Source organism: Mobula birostris, chromosome 6 (genome assembly GCF_030028105.1).
Source record: "Mobula birostris isolate sMobBir1 chromosome 6, sMobBir1.hap1, whole genome shotgun sequence".
Classification (NCBI taxonomy): Eukaryota; Metazoa; Chordata; class Chondrichthyes; order Myliobatiformes; family Myliobatidae; genus Mobula; species Mobula birostris.
In genome coordinates, this window is record NC_092375.1 from 28100395 (window position 1) to 28120388 (window position 19994).

Sequence of the window (19994 nt, forward strand, 5' to 3'; positions counted from 1 at the left end):
GATGCAGCATTCAAATTCTAACTTTTCCTGCTCAGAGAATGCCTGTCAATGAGAGGTCAACCTGGTTGTTGGATCATGTAAAAGGGACCGCTTAAAGTTATATCTGGATTTCATTCCCTTGTCATTCTATTTAAAGATATGCTGAGCAGTTTCAATGCTTCATGTTACATCTAATATAAGACAACAAATTTCAAAGCAGGAATGGCGAGGGGTTCGGATTACACCTACTATTATCAACTGTGTGTAGATGTTGGGACTAAAAATGTCAAAGGCTTATGGATGTACAGATTCAACAGGACAGCATAGAGACTTCTGCAATATGAAAAGTCCTTACTTATAGAGAAAGCACAGCTCTACTTTCCAGTTTTACACTTTTATGCTGGCACAGGGCTCAAGTAGAATATGTTTCCATAGTGTACATCAAATAGTACAGCACAGGAACAGGCCTGTCAGCCTACTTAGTCTGTACTGAACATGATGCCAAATTAAACTAATTCCCTTCTGCCTGCACCTGAACCGTATCCCTCAATCTGTTACATATTCCCGTGTTTATCCAAAAACCTCTTAAATGTCACAATTGTGTCTGCTTCCACCACTATTTCTGGCAGCTGATTACATTCAATTACTGAACAGTTATGTTAAAATGACTCTGTAAAGAATGCCAATACCTATCCCAAGATACAATGTTATCAGAGACTGAACCCTCAGATGAGAGAGAATTGGTTATAAACCTACCATTTTTATTATAAACCAATGAAGGGGGAAGAGCTGACAAACCTGGATCAGCTTCCTGTAGCAACATTTTGGAAACTGAAAAAGATTTATAAAGTAAACCAATTAAATAAAAAATAGCAGCTGTATTCATTTATCTCTTAATGGAGCATATAAACCATACAAGATCCCTACAAGAAGTTTTCTTATTTTGCCATATTATTGACTCTATAAGCTGTTGGTAATCTTTGCATTGCTGTACTGCATGCCATTCCTGTAAATTGACCACTTATCTCTTGTGGACCATAGGGTATATTGCACTAATTATCTTTAATGAGACAATAACATGACTCTAATTATATGAAGATACTGAACAAACTGTACGAGTTTTAGTTTTATTAAGAGGAGACAGCGTGAAATACAAATCAAGACATAATTTCAAATCAAATAGAGATGCTGCCTGGCCTGCTGCGTTCACCAGCAACTTTGATGTGTGTTGCTATAATTTCAAATCAGTAACTTTTTTTTATATAAAATAAATCAATGAACAACTTGCAATTTTCACAGGAAAAACATTGAAGTTCCCCAAATGAATCACTGAAACTTAAACAGATAAATTTATTACATTTCTAAACCCTGCTTTCACAGACTATATTCAGACCTGTTAAAATGTCATAGGAGCAAAAATAAGTAGCAAATTACCACTGGAGATTCTATGAACGTTCCATGGAAGTTTAAGGGATACAAAACTGGCAAGATCACTGGAAATTTTAAAACTTTAGAGATGGGAAAAGATTGGATTCAAGTTTTGTCATTGCTTGACCATTTTGCACTTGAACTTTCATAGATTGAGAATAGTACAATTTGTAAAGGGCTCTAAATATGGCGTTTTGTATTTTAAACTGGATATACCGGACAGTGCTGAGCGCAGAATGCCCAATCAATGATAAAACTTGCATCCAAGCCTTTCTAGTCTCTAAAAGTTTAAACATTTCCAGTGTACCTGGCCAGTTTTGTAACCCTTGAACTTCCATGAAACATAGCTATACTGTATGAATGTCACTCTTCCCAATTTCTGAAGCTTTCTCCCATTTTACAAACTCACTCAATCTCCCTATATTTTTAATCTGCCCTTTTATATGCCTCCTCTAGAGTCATGGGTGGATAAAAATATGAGACTCTATGGAAACTGACCTCGTGTTCTTTTGAGTTTTTTTAAGTATATAAAAATTATAACCATAACATGAAAAGATCAAACGTTTTCCTTTTCTAGAAGACATTCAAAAGTCAAAAGGGATAAACTTTTTTTACTTGAAAGAAAATAATCATGTTGGATGTGTTTGTCTTCATGATGTTGTAAAAACAAAATGATTTGATATTAGATTTTAATTTGATCACACCATTTGTAAAGAAGAGATAAAGTGCTATTCATTTGAAAATATTGCTAAAACTATATGTGCCTAAATACTGGTGGTTTAAAAAATACTGAATATATCTACAGGAACTTTGCAAATAAATAACATTATGACATGTAAATCTGAACATACTGCCCACTTGTTCAGTGATGTATGGGATAGCAGAGCTACAGGTAATCACTGGTATTGTTATATAAATTAACTACTATCAGCAGAAATTAGTTCAGGAGCCTTACTTCATTTATTTCAATTTCACAAATCTATGAATGTTTAGATCATTCTGTTTCATCTTTTAAAGTAACAATTTGTCATCATAATCAATGACAACTCTTAAGGCTGACTTGTGGATCTGTATCCACGAGATCACATTACATTCTTCATAGTTGACTGATGTGTGTTAAATAAAACTCATCATTCACAAGTATGCAGTTATTGAACCGTTTAACAGAACTATATTTCTTCAGCATGATAAGGTAAACTCTCCAACGAAGGATATTAAAACAAGAAAGAATTTAGATTTTCAAGAGCTGCCTGATTGAGTTGAATTAGTTTATTCCCATGTGGATTATGAATGTTGCTGGCAAGGTCAGCATTTCATGCCTAAGCCTAAATGTCCCTAAAAAGAGGATGGTGAGCTATCTTCCAGAAATGTGCAATCCTTGAAGGCACACCAGTATTATGATTTAACAAGGGGTATCCACCAAAAATAAAGATATCTTTGCAAACCTGATTAGCAATGTGACTTCCGAAGAACTTGCAGGTATTATTGTTCCTAGATGCCTAATTTTCTCTTTGGTTTGGGAATTCATATATTAGAAAATATTTTATGCATGAAAATGGGGTTGAGTTTATGCATGAAAATGGTGGAGCAGACTTAATGGGCCAAATAGGCTAATTCTGCTCCTATGTCTTATGGTTTGAAAGATCATTCATTCAATATGTCTGGCTGAGGAATGATTGCAAGCATTTCAGCCCTTTTGGCTACACTTAAGTGCTGAACTCTGCCATTGAGAAGGATGGGTTACCCATTCATGGTCCTCTTCCAGCTTCCTGATCATTATTAGTAATCCTACAGTGTGGAGCTTATTGCCAATGCCAGTGGCAAGTTACTTATGTTCACTGCTAACCTATACATAATCTTTTGTGGATCCACTGATGCTGACTTGCTGCTAGTTGCCATCCACATCCTCACAGATGAGGCCAAGCACGCTAAGTAACATAATGTCATCACATAATACCTGTAAGAACTTTCACCACTGGCAAACCAATCAACTTATTATTTTAAATGCTGCTAAATTTTCCTGACATCAGAAGCAGTCAAATTATTTGAAAAATATTAAGACGAAATGAAACAATTAAAAATAAAATGATTAAAAGTTTACAAAAATAAAGATTAAGATAACTTAAAAGCACTTTTAAATAAATAAAAACATGGAAGTAGAATTAACTTTAAATGAAATGCTGTATATTAACTATCCTACCCTTCTCCCTGGCAACTGTTCCTCTCCATCTGGATGAATATGCTCAGGGTCTGTGTCAGATTAAACCTGCCGCAGGTTCACCAGGCAGGCTCCCTGGTACAACCGGTGGCAAATTAAAGCAAGTACACCCTCTGCCATGCCAAGGTCAGCATGTAACACAGTTATGAATCATTGGTAAAGCTCAGCCAGCATTTCTGCTTGCATTTCCCAAACTTGGTGGCACTTACACTGAGAAAGGCATGCAATTTTATGTGTTGTTGGCATTTCCCAGCACACTGAGGCCAAAGGAATTCTTCAATGATTCAATATCCCATGAGATCCCGTATCGAAAGTACTAAACCTTATTAGTTATGACAAACACAACATCAAAGCTATCAGTAAGATTAGGAATTTGCTGGTGTGGGAAATTGCAGCACAGAGATTTGAGCTACAATTCAAAGTGCAATATGAAGATATAAAATACGAGTTGGTCATAGAGCTATACAGCAGAGACACAGGTGCTTTAGTGACTGGCTCAATGCCTATCTACACGAATCTCACAGAAGGAAATAAAGAAATCTATTGTGCAGTCGGAACCATTTCTCCCTCAAAATAAATATGTTAATGCTGAAATGACTCATTCTTACCACATATATAGATGACACTGAGATACTTCTGCATTCCAGGTAAACAAGGGTCTCCAAAATAGTGGCTGCTGACAACAATTTTACAGTTTTGTTTACCATAACAGCTTGTTGCTACAACTTCCAAGGCACTATGTGACAAACACTCTGTAATACAGGAAAACAATAAATAAATTAACAAATACATGAACAATTCACATATGTTGTGTAAGTATACTTTTAATCTATCTTCAGATGGGCTCAGAATCACAAATATGGGGGTATGGGGAGAAGGCAGGGGAGTGTGGATGACTGGAAGAATTGGATCAGCCCATGATTGAATGGTGGAGCAGACTCGACAGGCCGAATGGCCTACTTCTGCTCCTACATTTAATGGTCTTATGGTCTTATATAGAGACAGCAACGACTCTGGTCTTGCCAATGCAACCAACAACTACAAAAGGGTATATTTGTGAGTGAATGAATTGATGGAAGGGGGCCAAGAATGAATGCAAATCCAAACAGGCCACATTTTGGACTATACTTTTTATATTACTTTCTCTGAGTATTCGGAATTTTTTTTTTTTTACCTTTTCAGTGCCTTTTAATATGTTTATTTTAATGTCCTAAGTTTTCTCCTCTCCTAATCACAACTGATACATAGCCAAATTAGGAAAGTTTCTAGGCCATTTCAAGATTATGGACAAGCCACCTCATATGCCTCCTATTAAGACGGTACCTAGAAGCAATAATGTGCTATCAAGTAAGGTGCCTTTTTATAAAAATACGTTGGTTAGAATATTTTGTGTATTCATAATTAAAACTACACAATTTTTTCACCCTTGTTACATGGAGAATGCAAAAAATCTATAAAACCAGAGATTAATTCACTTTTAAATAATTTGATCTTAATTACTAGCTTTGTTAGAACTTCTGACAGTGGTCCAACAAACCATTGTCATGGATTACAACAACAATAAGCCTGCTTGTGTTATTCCTTGCCTCTCTCTCAAAACTCACAACATACAAAGTTTAAAGCCTTTCCTTCTTTTAAAACAACAATTTCCTCACTTTTTCTCAAACATGTGTTGTTCTCCAGCTAAGATTGAAAACCTGTCTAGTAGCAGAATGTTGCAAATCCACTTGCATTCTAATTTTTTTGCTCCATCCTAATGTCTGTGCTGTGACCCTCAGATAACTCCTAAAGTCTGTACTACCTCCTCAGTACAGTTTACAATACTGATGCTCTGCTTAACAGTTATAGGGCAGATTTTATCTGATTTAAGTAACTTTTGTTTCATATCGACATCTACTCCAAACATCACCAAAGGAGTGTTTGATATTTTCAGCTCAGCGCGTAGTATGTGACCATTTCAAGCACGGCCTCACATAAAAATATTCACAAGACCAGACAGCATACATGGAAAGAGAATCAGTTTATGTTGCGGGTTCAGAGTTCTTCATCAGAACTGGTGAGGAATCCTAGAACTTAAACGTTAACTGCTTCTTTTTTCATAGATGCTGCCTGACCTGCTGAGTATTTCTTGCATTTTCTGTTTTTATTTTGGATTTCCAGTATCTGCAATTTAAAAAAAAATTCAGTCTCACAATGCTTTAGCTTATTATCAGCTGTTAAATAACTGAAACCAACATGAAACAAAATAGTTTCAGAACTTACTGGTTATTTAAAAAATGCAGTCTGCCCTGTGAATCTTTTGGCAACACTTAAATAATTTATTATCATTTGCATACCAGTATAGCTTTGATAAACATACATTAGCAATCCTTACCATGTGGAATAGAATCTACAACAAAATTCAAAATCTTCAAGAATTTACAGATAATATTTTAAGTTCTTAAAAATAAAATATGTGTTCAGAAAAAACAGCCTGAATTAACAAGAAAATAAGGCTTTAGGTATTTTTATAATGTAAAATCAGTTCTGCATCCAATCCAAATACCATTTTTTTTGTAATATAATTAGAGAATGAGAACAAGTGAAAGTGCAAGAGCGAGAGCGAGAGAGAGAGAGAGAGAGAGAGACAGAGACCCTGGTATCTCTCCTGGCATCTCCACAATCACACTAGGCTCACACCTCCTGCTCCTGCACTGGATCTATACTCCAGATTAGATGATTCTGAAATCTGTGGTCTGGAAACAGAAACGAACAAATTAAAGATCTTTTCCTTCCCCTCAGGCCATATTAGATTTTCCATCACTTTGTTAATTAAAAGCTGTCGTTTCCTCAGGAATTTGTGAAAAAAAAATCTATCAGTTTTGGCCCTGAATCAAACCCAAGGTTAACAAGTAATCATTTTGACACTGGTTGTAATGCCTTAGCAACATTATATATAAAAAATGCAGAGTGCTTGTAATGACCCTGAATTCCCCTCCTGGTGTCATTAAACTCACGTCTCAGTTGCCATTCTGAGCAAGCATAAAGCAGAAAGGAAACATTTCAGAACGGAAGAATTTGCCAGTTGCATGTACATCTTTGGAACCATCATGGAATCCTTAATAAGGATCCTGCTTGTCTTTGCTGCTTACATAGAACATAAAACAGTACAGCATAGTGCAGGCTGTTCAGCCTATGATATTTTAGCCTACCCCAAAATCTATCTAACACATTCCCCTCACATATAATAGCTCTCCATCTTTCTTTCATTCATGCCAATCTGAGTCTCCAAAACCTCCCTAATATAACTGTCTCTACCACCAACACCGTTAGTTCCAAGCACCCACCACTCTCTGTGTAAGTTACCTGCCTCTGACATCTCTATACTTTCTTTCAATCAACTTAGAGCTATGCCCTCTCGTACTAGCCATTGCTGTCCTGGGGAAAAAGCTGCCACATGACCTCTCCATCTATGCCTCTTATCATCTTATGCACTTCTGTCAATTCACCTCTCAATCTCCTTCGGTCTAGAGATAAGAGCCCGAGATCACTCAGCCTTTCCTCACATTCAGGCAGCAATGAATTACAGACCGACATGTGTGTTCTGGTTATCCAAGTAGTTAAGAACAGAGTGGAAAGCCAGTAAGATAATGCCTGCTGCAGGTTGATTGTGTGGAAAGCTGAAGTGAAACAGATTCAGGTCCTTACTGAGGCAGGGGTTTATTTGAAAATAAAACCAACCTCTCAAAGCATTTCATTACAGTGGGGGTAAGCACTACTGGATGGTAGTTATTGTGTCAGGCCACCCTGCTTTTCTTGGGCTCTGGTATAACGGGTGCCATCTTGAGGCATGTGGGATCCTCAGACTGCAAAACTCAAAAGCTGAAGGTGTCCCTGAAAATTTCGGCCAGATGGTCAGTGCACAATTTTAGCTCTTTGGTACGTCATGAGAGCCTGATGCCATCTCATGAAGGATGTTCTGAAGTCAGCCTCGAGGACTGAGGCTGCTTTCAGAACTGACATGGGGTCATCAGGTGTTGTGCATACTTACACACATGTAGAATTATTCTCCCTCTCAAAGCATTAAACACATCAGGGAGTGAAGTTTATTGGTGGTTATTGTATTCGTTCTCACTTTGTAGGAGGTGATGGTATGCAAGCCCTGCCACAGCTGAGCAGTGTCCGTTCATGCCTCCAGCTTCCTCTAAAGAAATTGCCTCTTCATTCCTATTTTGGCCTTCTGGAGGTCATACCGGGACATCTTTCAGTTCCCTGCATTGCCCATTATGAACTCCACAGGTCTAACCCTCAGCAGACTACAATCTCCTGGTTCATACGGGACTTCTGGTTTGGGAAGACTTGGTATGTTTTTGTGGGCACACACTCATCCACGCAGCTCTTGAAGAAACTGGTGATGCCTGTGGCATATTTGTTCAGATCCATTGATGAATATAGTCCAGGTACTGCTTTAAAGCATCGTGTATACATTCCTCCATCTCCCTTGGCCATCCCTTCCTGGTCCTCTCCACTGGTGCACCCACACACCTCAATCTCTGCCTCTATGCAGAAAGCAGAAGCATGACCTAAAAATGATTTCAGCATGGGCTAGATTGTCCAAAGGGCCTGCTCTGTGCTGTACCTCTATGACCCTAGGACCTGCCGATCTGATTTCCCCAAGTGTGGGCATGGATGGCATTTTCTAACAAAAACAAAATGGCTGGAAATACTCAGCTCAGCAGGCATTACTTAGAAGAACCCAATTATTATTTTCCAAGCATTGTTAATTTCTCCATTTGTACAATGGATTTTGTAATGTGCATTAAAATAGTCTTGAATTAATTAATTAGCCAAGATAATGACATGTTTTTAAGGGTGAATGACAAAATTAGAAATATGTACATCTCAAGCTAGGCTGAGCACCATTAACATGTTTGTATGACTGTGGATGTAGATAATTACAGTATTTGCATAATGAGGACTTCTCTGTCTATTTTATTACCACTTACATCTGTTATAATCAGTAGCTACTTTATTAGATACACCTGCAAAAAACTGTGCAAATCCAAAAGAGACAAAATCATAATAATAATTAAAAAATAAATAAGCAATAAATAATGAAAACATGAGATGGAAAGTCCGTGAAAGTGATATCATAGGTTGTGGGACATTTCAGTGATGGGGCAAGTGAAGTTGTGAAGTTATTCCATCTTCAGAAAAATCCATCTCAGATAAATTTGGATTGATAACAATTGTTGATATTTTATATACTGCACAATTTCTTCTTTCCCATTGATTTTTTTTACCTCCACAATAGAGGCGTCACTATAATAATTTTGACCAGTCTGAGCTAACATATTGTTTTAAGCAGCCATTCTCTTCAAAAACATTTGGCATTGTGGTATGAATCCAATTGCACAATTTTCCTGATGCTTCATGTACAAAACAGAAAATACAAAAATTCAGTGTTTAACAACAAATTGATATGCATAAGCGAAAGGGGAGAATATTAGAGAAAGCAGGAAGTAAATAGTCTTCATCTCCAGTAGAGATATTGTCAACCAATGTCAGTACTAAGTCAAAGGTCTGATGTAGAAAGGAAAACGCAGACTCATGATCCTACTTCTCTGCCCCACAAACCATTCAGATCAAAACATTCCACACTAATCCTGCATGACCTCAAGGAATTTCAGTTTGATGGAAAATTTAGCTAATCTTCTACTATGTAGAACTGAAATAAGATTAATTACATGTTTGGTGCTCTGTTATACAAGAAACATAAGTAATACGAGCAGCACCATTCATCAAAACCGTGGTTTGTCTTCTATCTCAGTGCCATTTCCTTTGATTTTATTAATAACCAGAAATATATCAATCTCTGTTTTGAATGAACTCAATAAATGAGCTTTCATGTCATCTGGGGCAGAGAAATCCAAAGGTTCACTACCATTCAGGAAGGTATTTCCCCTCATTTCAGTCCTTCATTACTTATCCTTTCTGCTCAGATTCTGATGCCCGATTCTAAGGTCCTCAGCTACTGGAAAACATCCTTCCTGCATCCTTTTGTTCAATTCTAAGAATTTTGCAAATTTCAATCAGATAACCTTTTATTCTCCGGACTTCTACAGCATATAGGCCTAATCTACTCAATGTCTTCATATACAGCAGTCCATCATACCTGGAACCAGTCCAGTGAATCTTTGCTGTACTCCCCTATTTCAAATATGCAGTTTTTTTACATAAGAAGATAAAACCTTTAGGCACAGTCCCACCAAGGCCGTATATAATTGCAATATGACATCTCTACTCCTATGCTAAAGTCCTGCCAAAGTGAAGGCCAACATACCCTTTGCCTTCTTAATTAAAAAATAGATGCAATTTTACTGTTTTATGCACCAAGGTAGATACCTTCATATATCCCCATCTACTATGTTGTGATCCAGTTTATTTTTTGATTTAGAGACAGAGTGCAGAACAGGCCCTTCCAGCCCCACCCAGCATCTCACTGATTTAACCCTAGACTAACCTCAGGACAATTTACAATGACCAATTAACCTACCAACTTGTACATCTTTGGACTGTGGGAGGAAACCGGAACACATGGAGGAATCCCACATGCCCACTTGCTTACAGAGGACGCTGGAATTGAACTCCAAACTCTGTCACCCCGAGCAGTAAAACGTCTCGCTAACTGCTACACTACCATGGCGGGCTAGCTGTTTATCTTGTCTTTGCATTTTCCTTCATGCTCACAATCCCACTTTGTTTTGTTTTATGATATAATCATCAGCAAACCACAAAATGTGCATTTGGTCCTCTTGGCCAAATCATTGGTACAGATTGTGAATGGACTCAAGCATTGATCCCTGTGGTACTCCGTTAGTCACACCCTGTCAATGTGAGAAAAAAAATCCCCATTTGTTTTATTTGTGTTAACTAATTCTCAATTCCCTGTATTTTCACATTGCCACATCTTATCAAAAGCTTTCTGAAAATTTAAATACAGCATATTCAATAACTTATTCTTGTGCAATCATATTCCCAAACAGTACTAATAGATTACTCTAATATGGTTTCCTTTTCATAAATCCATGCTGCCCTGTTATTCTTTCCTGGATTTTTCATTGTTGCATCTTTCTTTCCAGATTCCAGTGTCTTCCCTTCTATTTATGTTAGGCTAACAAGTTAGTGACCTGTTTTCTCTTTCCCATCTTTTTGAAAATGTGTTTTTTTCTAAAATGGACGTTTTTGTTCTATTTGTATTATTTCACTTCATTAAACAATACAGCCTCTTGCTAAAGTACACATTCAGAAAAGTATTAGACTCCGCAGTTCCTTGAAGTACTTAATGACCTTACGAGTCCACTTCATCACTGCTGTTGATTTAATGCTTGCCAGAATATTACACAATTTACAAGGAACTCAGTGGGAACAAGACAAGTCAAATTCTTTACATGACCGTATTTCTAAATCAGTATTTTTCAGAAACTGATATCAAAAAGTTACTTTAGGCAAGTTTAGATGACAACCTTTATTTTTTTCCTTAATTGGAGTTTAAACCAAGTGATTTACCTGATCCAAATTCCTTTAAATCTGTGCATGAACGTCATGTTTAATATATTGGCAAATGCACATTCTTTGAAACATATATTTTAAAAAAACATTTTCTAATGTCCTCATGAGGGGTCTCAACCTGAAATGTTAACTGCTTATTCCCCTCCATAGATGCTGCCTGGCTTGATAAGTCCTCCAGTATTTTGTGCGTGTTACTTAAAGTTTTCAGCATCTGCAGAATCTCTTGTGTATAATGTGTCTATTTTCAAGTTATTTTGAAAAACACTCTTCTTGGGGTTTGAAATAATGCCAGTAACATTTTAGGTAAACAGAACATGCTTTTCTGTTATTTAAAAAGACACCAGTTACATGCTTAACAGCACAGGATTCCAAATGTATTGAACTACTGATTATCCAGAAAAATATGTTAGCTGTGTGTGTGGGGTGGGTTGGAAAGGGGGATAGTGGATGTGACATCAGTTGTATATGGAGAGTAAAGACAGCAGGATATAGCTTCAGCTTCCTTCCTTGTATAAAGAAACAGCATGATCTTTTCAAGATCTCAGTGACTGTTATTTTTTTCCTGATATTTTCTTTGTATTTTTGAATTGAAAGACTCAACATAAACTCAAGCGACAAAGACCCTTCCTTTACACAAAAAAATTGTTAACTATTTTAAACTCAAGTAATCCCTTGATGGCTCTTTCAGTTAGTTCAGTGCTCAGTTTGAAATGGCAACACACTTAACAAAAAATCAATTCAATTGCTGGAAAATCCTGAGCTAGCTTTGGCAGAGCTTTGGCTGTTTCTGGGTGAGAGAAAAATCAACCAGAGGTCAACTGCATGAAATACTGCTTGTTGAATTTTCCTAAAATGTGCCTTTACACTCCTTACCTCAATTTGCACAATTTTGAAGATGGTTATTGAGGGGTACTACAGAGTACTTCCACTTGCCCTTTTCCTCCTTGTGTATGACTCTGACTGTGGTGGAATGCAGACCAGCTATGAATATGCATTCCTTACTCCTGCTGACGTTATGCCAAAGTCGACTATATGAATTTTGTGGGCTCTGCAGCCTCACCCTGGTATAAGAACTGAAGCTAGTTTCAGCAAGTCTCAGTTATTTAACTGTCCTTTTTGAGTTATTGGCAACTTACGTGCATTTAATAACAGAGCAATCAATTGAATGAGGTTTTGATCCAATTTAGATTAATGTCTTCTGGAGCAATTTTGGATGTAAAATGTGTCCTGGGTTGCAATAATTCAAAATGATGAAAATACATTTGGCAACCACTTTCATTATTTTAATATATAATTGCAATATGCTTACTTAAGTGGTTGGCAATGGCTAGATAATGGACTCGGACAGGTATATCCTCACCTAAGGTAAGAAAGATCTCTCTTAATTACTTGGAAGTCCATTAATATCATGACACAATTGAACCTCTGTCTCAGTGATGTTTCTGCAACGCCACACAACTTCTCTGATCTGGAAAAGGAACAAGTTAAATTTGGAAAAATCATTCCCACAAGTGCTTAGTGATGTTATGGATTTTAAAACTTAAAGCTTAATTTTCTTACAGCTCATAGTATTCTTCTCAGTCTTTTTTTCTCCCTCCTTACCCTATCTTTCTATGTCCATTTATTTCTTTTGTGTATTTGATTTGACTTGATTTTCCGATTTCCTTCTTTACTATTCTCGGTTTCATTTTGACTCCTTAAGAAAGGACACTGCTGGCATCTTAGTTCATCAAAGTCTCATCTGCTCCTTTATCAGGGCACATCCAGTAACTACACAGCAAAATGTTCTGAGTTGATAGGGTGAGGAAAATATTTTAACAGGGCACACCTCAACTCTACAAATTCTAAGAAAATGATCTAATGTGGAATATTCTACATTTTTTATTCAATATATTGGAGATTGATGACTAACAAATAGCTGTTACCTTTTCTGTCACCAGTCCACATGTGGGAAAGTAAACTCAAGCATTTCTGTTCATGAGCACAACATTGTTCCATCACTGATGCTGCAATCCTGCATGCCAACTTCCATAAAAGTAATTTGAGTCAGATACCATTCGTTTTTGAGAAAGTAGTTCAGTAGATTCTAGGGACCTAATTCAATACTGAAGGCTTCTACAAGAGAGTTTATTTTACTCTTATTTACACCTTCTGCGGCCATTCCTCTTGTTACCCACTAAACTCTACCAGCAGGTTCCAGCATCACTTCTGTCAGATTTTCCTGCAGTCTATTCTACCACAAATGCTGCCTTCTGTTCTCACCAACACAAGAAATTCTGCAGATTTTGGAAATCCAAAGCAACACACAGAAAATGCTGGAGGAACTCATGTACTTCTTCCTCCACGCCCCTCACTTCTTACTCTGACTTCTCATCTTTCTTTTCAGTCTTGAAGGGTCTCAGCCCAAAACTTTGACTGTTTACTCTTTGCCATAGATGCTGCTTGGCCTGCTGAGTTCCTCCAGCATTTTATGTGTGCTGCTTCTGTTCTCATCACCATTTTTCCATTCTCTGTTTAATCCCAGTTCTGAAAGGTCCCCTCTCTCGTTAGATGTTGCCTGACTAGGTAAGCATTCCCAGTATTTTCTGTATTATTTAATTTATACATAGTTTCACTGGTACTCACAGACATTATCAGTGTCCTGAGAGCTTGAATAAGTTGTACGTAAACACACTGGTGAAAAAGTTTCCATATTTGCCGACAATATAAACAAATACCAATTCAGTCCGTCAAGTATATAATCAACTCAAGAGAGCGATCCCAATCCTATTTCCCACTAAGTTTCATTGCAAACCTTTCTCTTCACATTCCCATAAATGCATCTACTACCCATCCCTTACCTGCCTGATTCACTAGGGACAAATTTACTGTCCCTGCCTGAGTGACCTGCCCCCTCACTCCCCAACTTATGGACACACTCTCATATTGCACAGATACTGCAGTACTGCATACTGCTATTTCACATATTCATACGACTGCTTGTTTTATTATAATAATGTCAGTAACATTATCCTGTCTTACACAGACATGCACCTTGCACTTTATGTCAATCTGTCAATTTTCAGGCCATTCCACTCAGGGACTTGTGCTCATATTGTGTGACTGTATGTGGTGGATTGTAACTACATGTGCTGTGCATGACTATATGTACTGTGCTATGCACCTTAGTCCCAGAGGACCAATGTTTCATTTGGCTGTATACATGTGTACGGTTGAATGACAATAAACTTGAACTTACAGCAGCCAGTTAATCTGCCAGCACCTCTCTATGATGTGCGAGGAAGGCAGAACATCCAGGCAAAGCTTATGTGTTGACTAGGAAAACAAGCAAACTCCAAACAGTCAGTATTGGAGGTCAAAATTGAACACACGCTGCTGGTTCCAAGAGGCAGAGGCTCTGCTGGTTGCAACACTGTGTTGAACTAATGTGCTTGTAGTGAAAGCTGCCCTGTCCTGGAGCCTCTACACATTGTCACCCTTATAGATGGAGCACCGCTGGTGAAAGGTTATTGACTTTCAGTGCTGGAGACTGCACGTGACGTTCAAGTGGTCTAGACTTAGATCTGGCTGTGGACTACACCACCTTAACGCAAGTGTCAACAGTCCAATAGCTACGGTAAGTGACAGTCTGAAGCATGGACACTGGTGAAAGAAGAATGCTGACTTCCAAAGAAAGGTCAGCAGTTTTAGGCTGCATGGAGCGACTGCCAATTCTGCAAGAACATGCTTCAGTGATCCTGGTAACCTGTTGGATGGTTGCTTATGAGGCAGCTGTGACAACGCTGGAAAATCCATTCTGCTCTGCAAATCAACAGCCTTGACGTCAAGCATTCATGGCGGGGAAAAAAAAACAACACACGCAATGGTGCTTTGCAGAAGCATTACCAAATAAAATCTAGTTCTTGCCTTGGCTGTACGCCACTTTTCCTGCACGGGAAACATGGGAGTGAGTACCGTACAATTGTTCTCTGAAATGGTTGAATAGTTAGCAGTGTGTAAGCTACAAGTTCCTAGTTTAAGGCTTACAGCAGTTCCAAGTATGTGTGCAAGTCTATGAATGTTAGGCATGTATCCTTGCTGATAGAGTGGGTGAATGATAGTGGGTGGTGAGCCAAGGAGTGTCAGGTTCACTCTTCAAGCAACTGCCAGGACTTGCAGTACACAGAAATAGACCTTTCTTTCAAAGATGCGGGCTAGCATTAAGCTGTGCCAGCTTGGTAAACTGCTGTGGCCATTCAGGATATTGACTTCCTTCTGAAGCATTCAGTACAAATGGGGTGGTCAATGCTGGCTGCAATGAAATCATTGTAATTAAAAGGCAGCATGGCAATCAAATGTGCACTCATTTACACACTGCCGACCTTATGTCTGTTACTGTTACAGCATTTTCTAGCTTGATGAGCCAAAAGTGCCTAAGGTATGTGTCTCCATCATGTAGCTTTCCTCAATTTACCCAAATACAGAATAGAACCCAAAGTTCATCCCTGTGGATTTTATTTGTTGCTTTTGATGGTACTCTGTAAAGATCGTTGGCTGTGTATCTAAGAAACGATGAGAATTAATCTTTACTCTATCATATTCTTGTTACTTGATGTGTTGGCCTAAGTCCTTTTATGATCAAGATACCAATTTGCATGTAGTTTCCACGGCAATTACAGCGTGTTGGAATGATTAGACCTCATTTGGCAATACTCTATCATTGTTAAATTATGTCACCATTGAGAATTTACTTGGAAAGCCTAATTGATCATGTCTTCCTTGCTGCTAAATCATTTCAAAGGTTCAAAGATACACTTAATGTCAGAGAAATGTATACAATATACATCCTGAAATGTTTTTTCTTCGCAACCATCCACGGAAAACAGAGGAATGCCCCCAAGGAATGAATGACAGTTAAATGTTAGAACCCCAAAGTACCCCCCAGCTCCCCTCCTTCCCATGTGTAAGCAGCAACGGGCAAAATTTGTTACTTTTTTTGATCTTTATTATAAAAATACCATGCAAGCACAGAACAAAGGACCTAACTTTCAAATAATACATGCCTTCTTAATATATGCACTTTGGTTCCAGGACACCACTGCAAATTTCTTTGCCACGCAGATTTGGTGACAGTGTCTCTGATCACTGTGTGTTATTTTTTATATCTAGATTACAGGATAACCCAGGTTGCTGGGAATGAAAATCTGTTCTATCCAAGGGAAAACTAATCCACATAGTTGCAAACCTGTTCCTGTAGGTGGTAATGTACTGCTCAAAACCCCCTTTATTGAAAGGCACATCCTTTCTCTCAATCACTCACCAATGAAGGAACAAGGATGTGGACTCTATGAAGCCATGAAAGGGCCCAGATGGAAACACTGCACAGGTGACTATGGCCTATTGTCCATCATTTATGTAGCCCATATCAAAACAAGACATTGAGTCAGGTTACTTTATCTTTTGTAGATCTTGACAATTTAATGAAAAAAACATTTGCTATTACAATTTTAGGCTCCTATCTTTCATGTCCAATTCCTCCCAGAAGTCTGCATGCTATCACTGCAAGCTCTGCTGAACCAACCTGGGTCTGCAGCAATCTAAGCAGGGATCCACAAAAAGATTGTTGATAGCTGGCCTTAAAAGCATAAATAAATGGTTTTATGGCTTTGTTTGTGCAGAGCCAGCATTATGCTGCAGGTCATTTTGTCTTGTTTACCTCATTGAACTCACAAATTACATGTCTCTGGTGAGACCACACTTGGAGTATTGTGTGCAGTTCTAATTGCCCATGTAGAGGAAGGATGTCATTAAGTTGGAAAGGGTGCAGAATGGATTAATGAGAATGTTACCAGTTACTGGTGGGCTTGAGCTAGAAGAGGAGTCTGGATAAGCTGGGACTTTTTTCCTTGAGCCTAGAAGGTTGATGGATGACCTTATAGAGTTATGAGGGGCATAGATAAGGTGAATGATCACAGACGCTTTCTGAGAGCAGGGGAGCGTAACACTAAAGGGCATAGATTTAAGGAGAAGGTGTTCAGTATCAGAATCAGATTTAATATATCACTGGAATATGTTGTTTTGTGGCAGCAATGCATAATAATGTTTAAGAACTATAAACTACAATAAGAAATACATATTAAAAAATTAATTAAGTTGTGCAAAATGAGAGCAAAAAAAAATAGTGAGGTAGTGATCATTGTCCATTCTGAAATCTGAAGGTGGAGGTGGAGGGGAAGAAGCTGTTCCTGAAATATTGACTGTGCTTCTTCAGGCTCCTGTACCTCCTCCCTGATGGCAGCAAGGAGAAGAGGGCAATTCGTGGGCCATGGGGCCCCTTAATGATGGATGCTGCCTTCTTGAAGCATCAACTTTTGAAGATGTCCTTGATGTTGGGGAGGCTGGTGCTCATGAGGGAACTGGCTGAATTTAGAACTTTCTGCAGCTTTGTTTGAACCTGTGCAGTGCCCCCTCCATACTAGACAATGATGCAACCAGTTAGAACACTCTCCACAGCACACCTGCAGAAACTTGCGAGAGTTTTTGGTGACATACCAAGTCGACTGTACTCTTTTCCAGAGATACTGCCTGGCCTGCTGAGTTCCTCCAGCATTTTGTGTGTGTTGCTTGGATTTCCAGCATCTGCAAATTTTCTCTTGTTCCTAATTATCGTGCCTTCTTTGTAATTGCATCAATACGTTAGACCCAAGACAGATCTTTAGAGATGTTGATACCTAGGAACTTGAAAATGCTCTCTCTTTCTACAGCTGGCCCCTCAATGAGAACTGGAATGCATTCCCTCGACTTCCTCTTCCTGGTCCACAATCAATTTATTGGTTTTACCCCTGCTGAGTGCAAGATTGTTGTTGTGATACCTGTCAACCAGCTGATCTATCTTGCTCCTTGTCACCATCTGAAATTCCGCCAACGATACTCGTGTCATGGGCAAATTTTTAGAGGGTGTTTTAGCTGTCCCTAGCCACACAGTCATGGGTGTAGAGCAGTGATCTCAACCTAAGGTCCATGGACTCTTGGTTAATAGTCACACGCCATGGCATAAAAAGGGTTGGGAATCCCTGGTATGGAGACAATAGAGCAGTAGGCTAAGCACACATTCCTGAGGTGCACCAGTATTAATTAACAGTGAGGAGAATGAGCTATTTCCGATCCACACTGACTATGCTCTCCCTGTGAGGAAGTCAAGGATCCATTGCAGAGGGAGGTACAGCAGTCTAAGGTGGGTATTGCTATTGTCCAGGTGATCCAAGGGTGACTGGAGAGCCAGTGAAGTTGCATCTGCTGTAGACCTACTGTTAATTAATTAATTAATGGCTCCACCTGTCTAAGTAGACAATGGATGCACCCGGTCCTCTCCGGGGAGCAGACCTAGGTGATGAATATGGAGATCCTGGGCTGCCCAGACGTCAAGATCCCCCTCTCGGCCTCGCGGATGTCATCCAACCGCCTTAGGGGCTCCACTCCGGATTTGTGTGGAGTTTACTCCTTGGCCTTCTCTTCTCCCGAAGATACCCACAAGGCCGTGGAATCCGTAGCCCTGGATAGAGGCCCATACCGTGTACAGTCAGCCGGAGCCAGCTGAGCCCGGGACTCGTGTAAGGCATGGTCGTCACACCCTGTAGTAGTGACATATGGAGCCACTACCCACTACCCTACTGTGGTGCTAGGCAAATTGCAGTGGGTCCAGGTCCTTGCTTAGGCAAGAGGTGATTTTGGCCATGACCAACCTCTCAAAGCACTTCATCACAGTAGATGCGAGTGCAGCTGGGTGATAGTTATTGAGGCAGCTCAGTGGGTGTGGGTACATGTAACAAGATGCCAGAAGAATCTGTACTGATGGGCACAATCACAAGACACTTTGACAGGTACATTGATAAGAAAGGTTTGTAGGGATACGGACGAAACACAGGCAAATGGGATATCCTGATTGGCATGGATGAGTTGAGCCAAAGGTCTTCTTTCTGTGCCATACAAGTCATATTATTTGATAATTGTCTTAGAATAATTTTGATTTAAATCCTTAGATCCTTCCAACAAGGTTTTCAAAATATTTATATTTGCATGGCCGGTGGCAAAATCATACATGTGCTTTATCAATGGGCAACAACGCTTTCACCTGAGGGAAGAATTGAGGCTGGAAGCAGACATGATACATGTAGCACTGTTTTGCTGTTAGCCAGCTCCTCATACTGAACTAAGAGCTAGAATATAAATTGCTGCCAGTTATTAAGTAAGCACAGAGCAACCACTGTCTGTGATACAATGGGAATAGCTGGAATATTGATCTCAGCTTTACTGAATAAATTCATTACAAATTGACAATGTTCGCAAAAAATTTCTGCAAATATGAATTTGTTTGATGACCAGAGAGTTTTAAACTTGATTCTTCCAAAGAGATTGCTACTGGGTTTTCTATATTTAACTTCAACAGTAACCACTCTTCCACGAAAATTGGGTAAACTTTGAAGCACCTCAGAGCAGATTGAAGTTGGGATGGCAAATTTACTGTTTGGCACCTAGTTTGCCTGCAAATACTTCAACTGCAAAACGCTCCCTAAACACAAGCTCCCTTGGCTTCACATTATATTAAATTGTTTCTTTTACCCTGGTGTTTAACTTGATAAGCCATTGAGTTTTTTTTCCATTGCACTTTCTTCTAGCCAAGAGGATAAGCTGGGCCGAATTGTTTTCTTCCTTGCCTGAGAACTGCAATAGATGATGCACTAGTGGAATTCAGATTGAAATATGGAATATACACTACAGGTCAGTTCAGCCAGTACAGCTTCCTCTGGCAGCTTGTCACATGTATCCACACCCACTGAGC

The 19994-nt window shown here is 38.9% G+C and overlaps 1 protein-coding gene across 6 annotated transcripts in view; it reads right to left on the minus strand.

Annotated features, from left to right (window-relative positions):
* eva1c (eva-1 homolog C (C. elegans)) overlaps window positions 1-19994 on the minus strand; it is a 123607-nt gene that overhangs the window by 13672 nt on the left and 89941 nt on the right. For 4 of the 6 annotated variants that reach the window (XM_072260090.1, XM_072260086.1, XM_072260091.1 and 1 more), the window contains 2 exons: window positions 4234-4377; window positions 736-810 (listed from right to left, as the gene is read on the minus strand). In XM_072260090.1, coding sequence (XP_072116191.1) covers window positions 736-810; window positions 4234-4377 — 219 coding nt within the window. The remainder of the gene's footprint in view (window positions 1-735; window positions 811-4233; window positions 4378-19994) is intronic. The other 2 variants (XM_072260092.1, XM_072260087.1) reach the window with 1 other exon arrangement.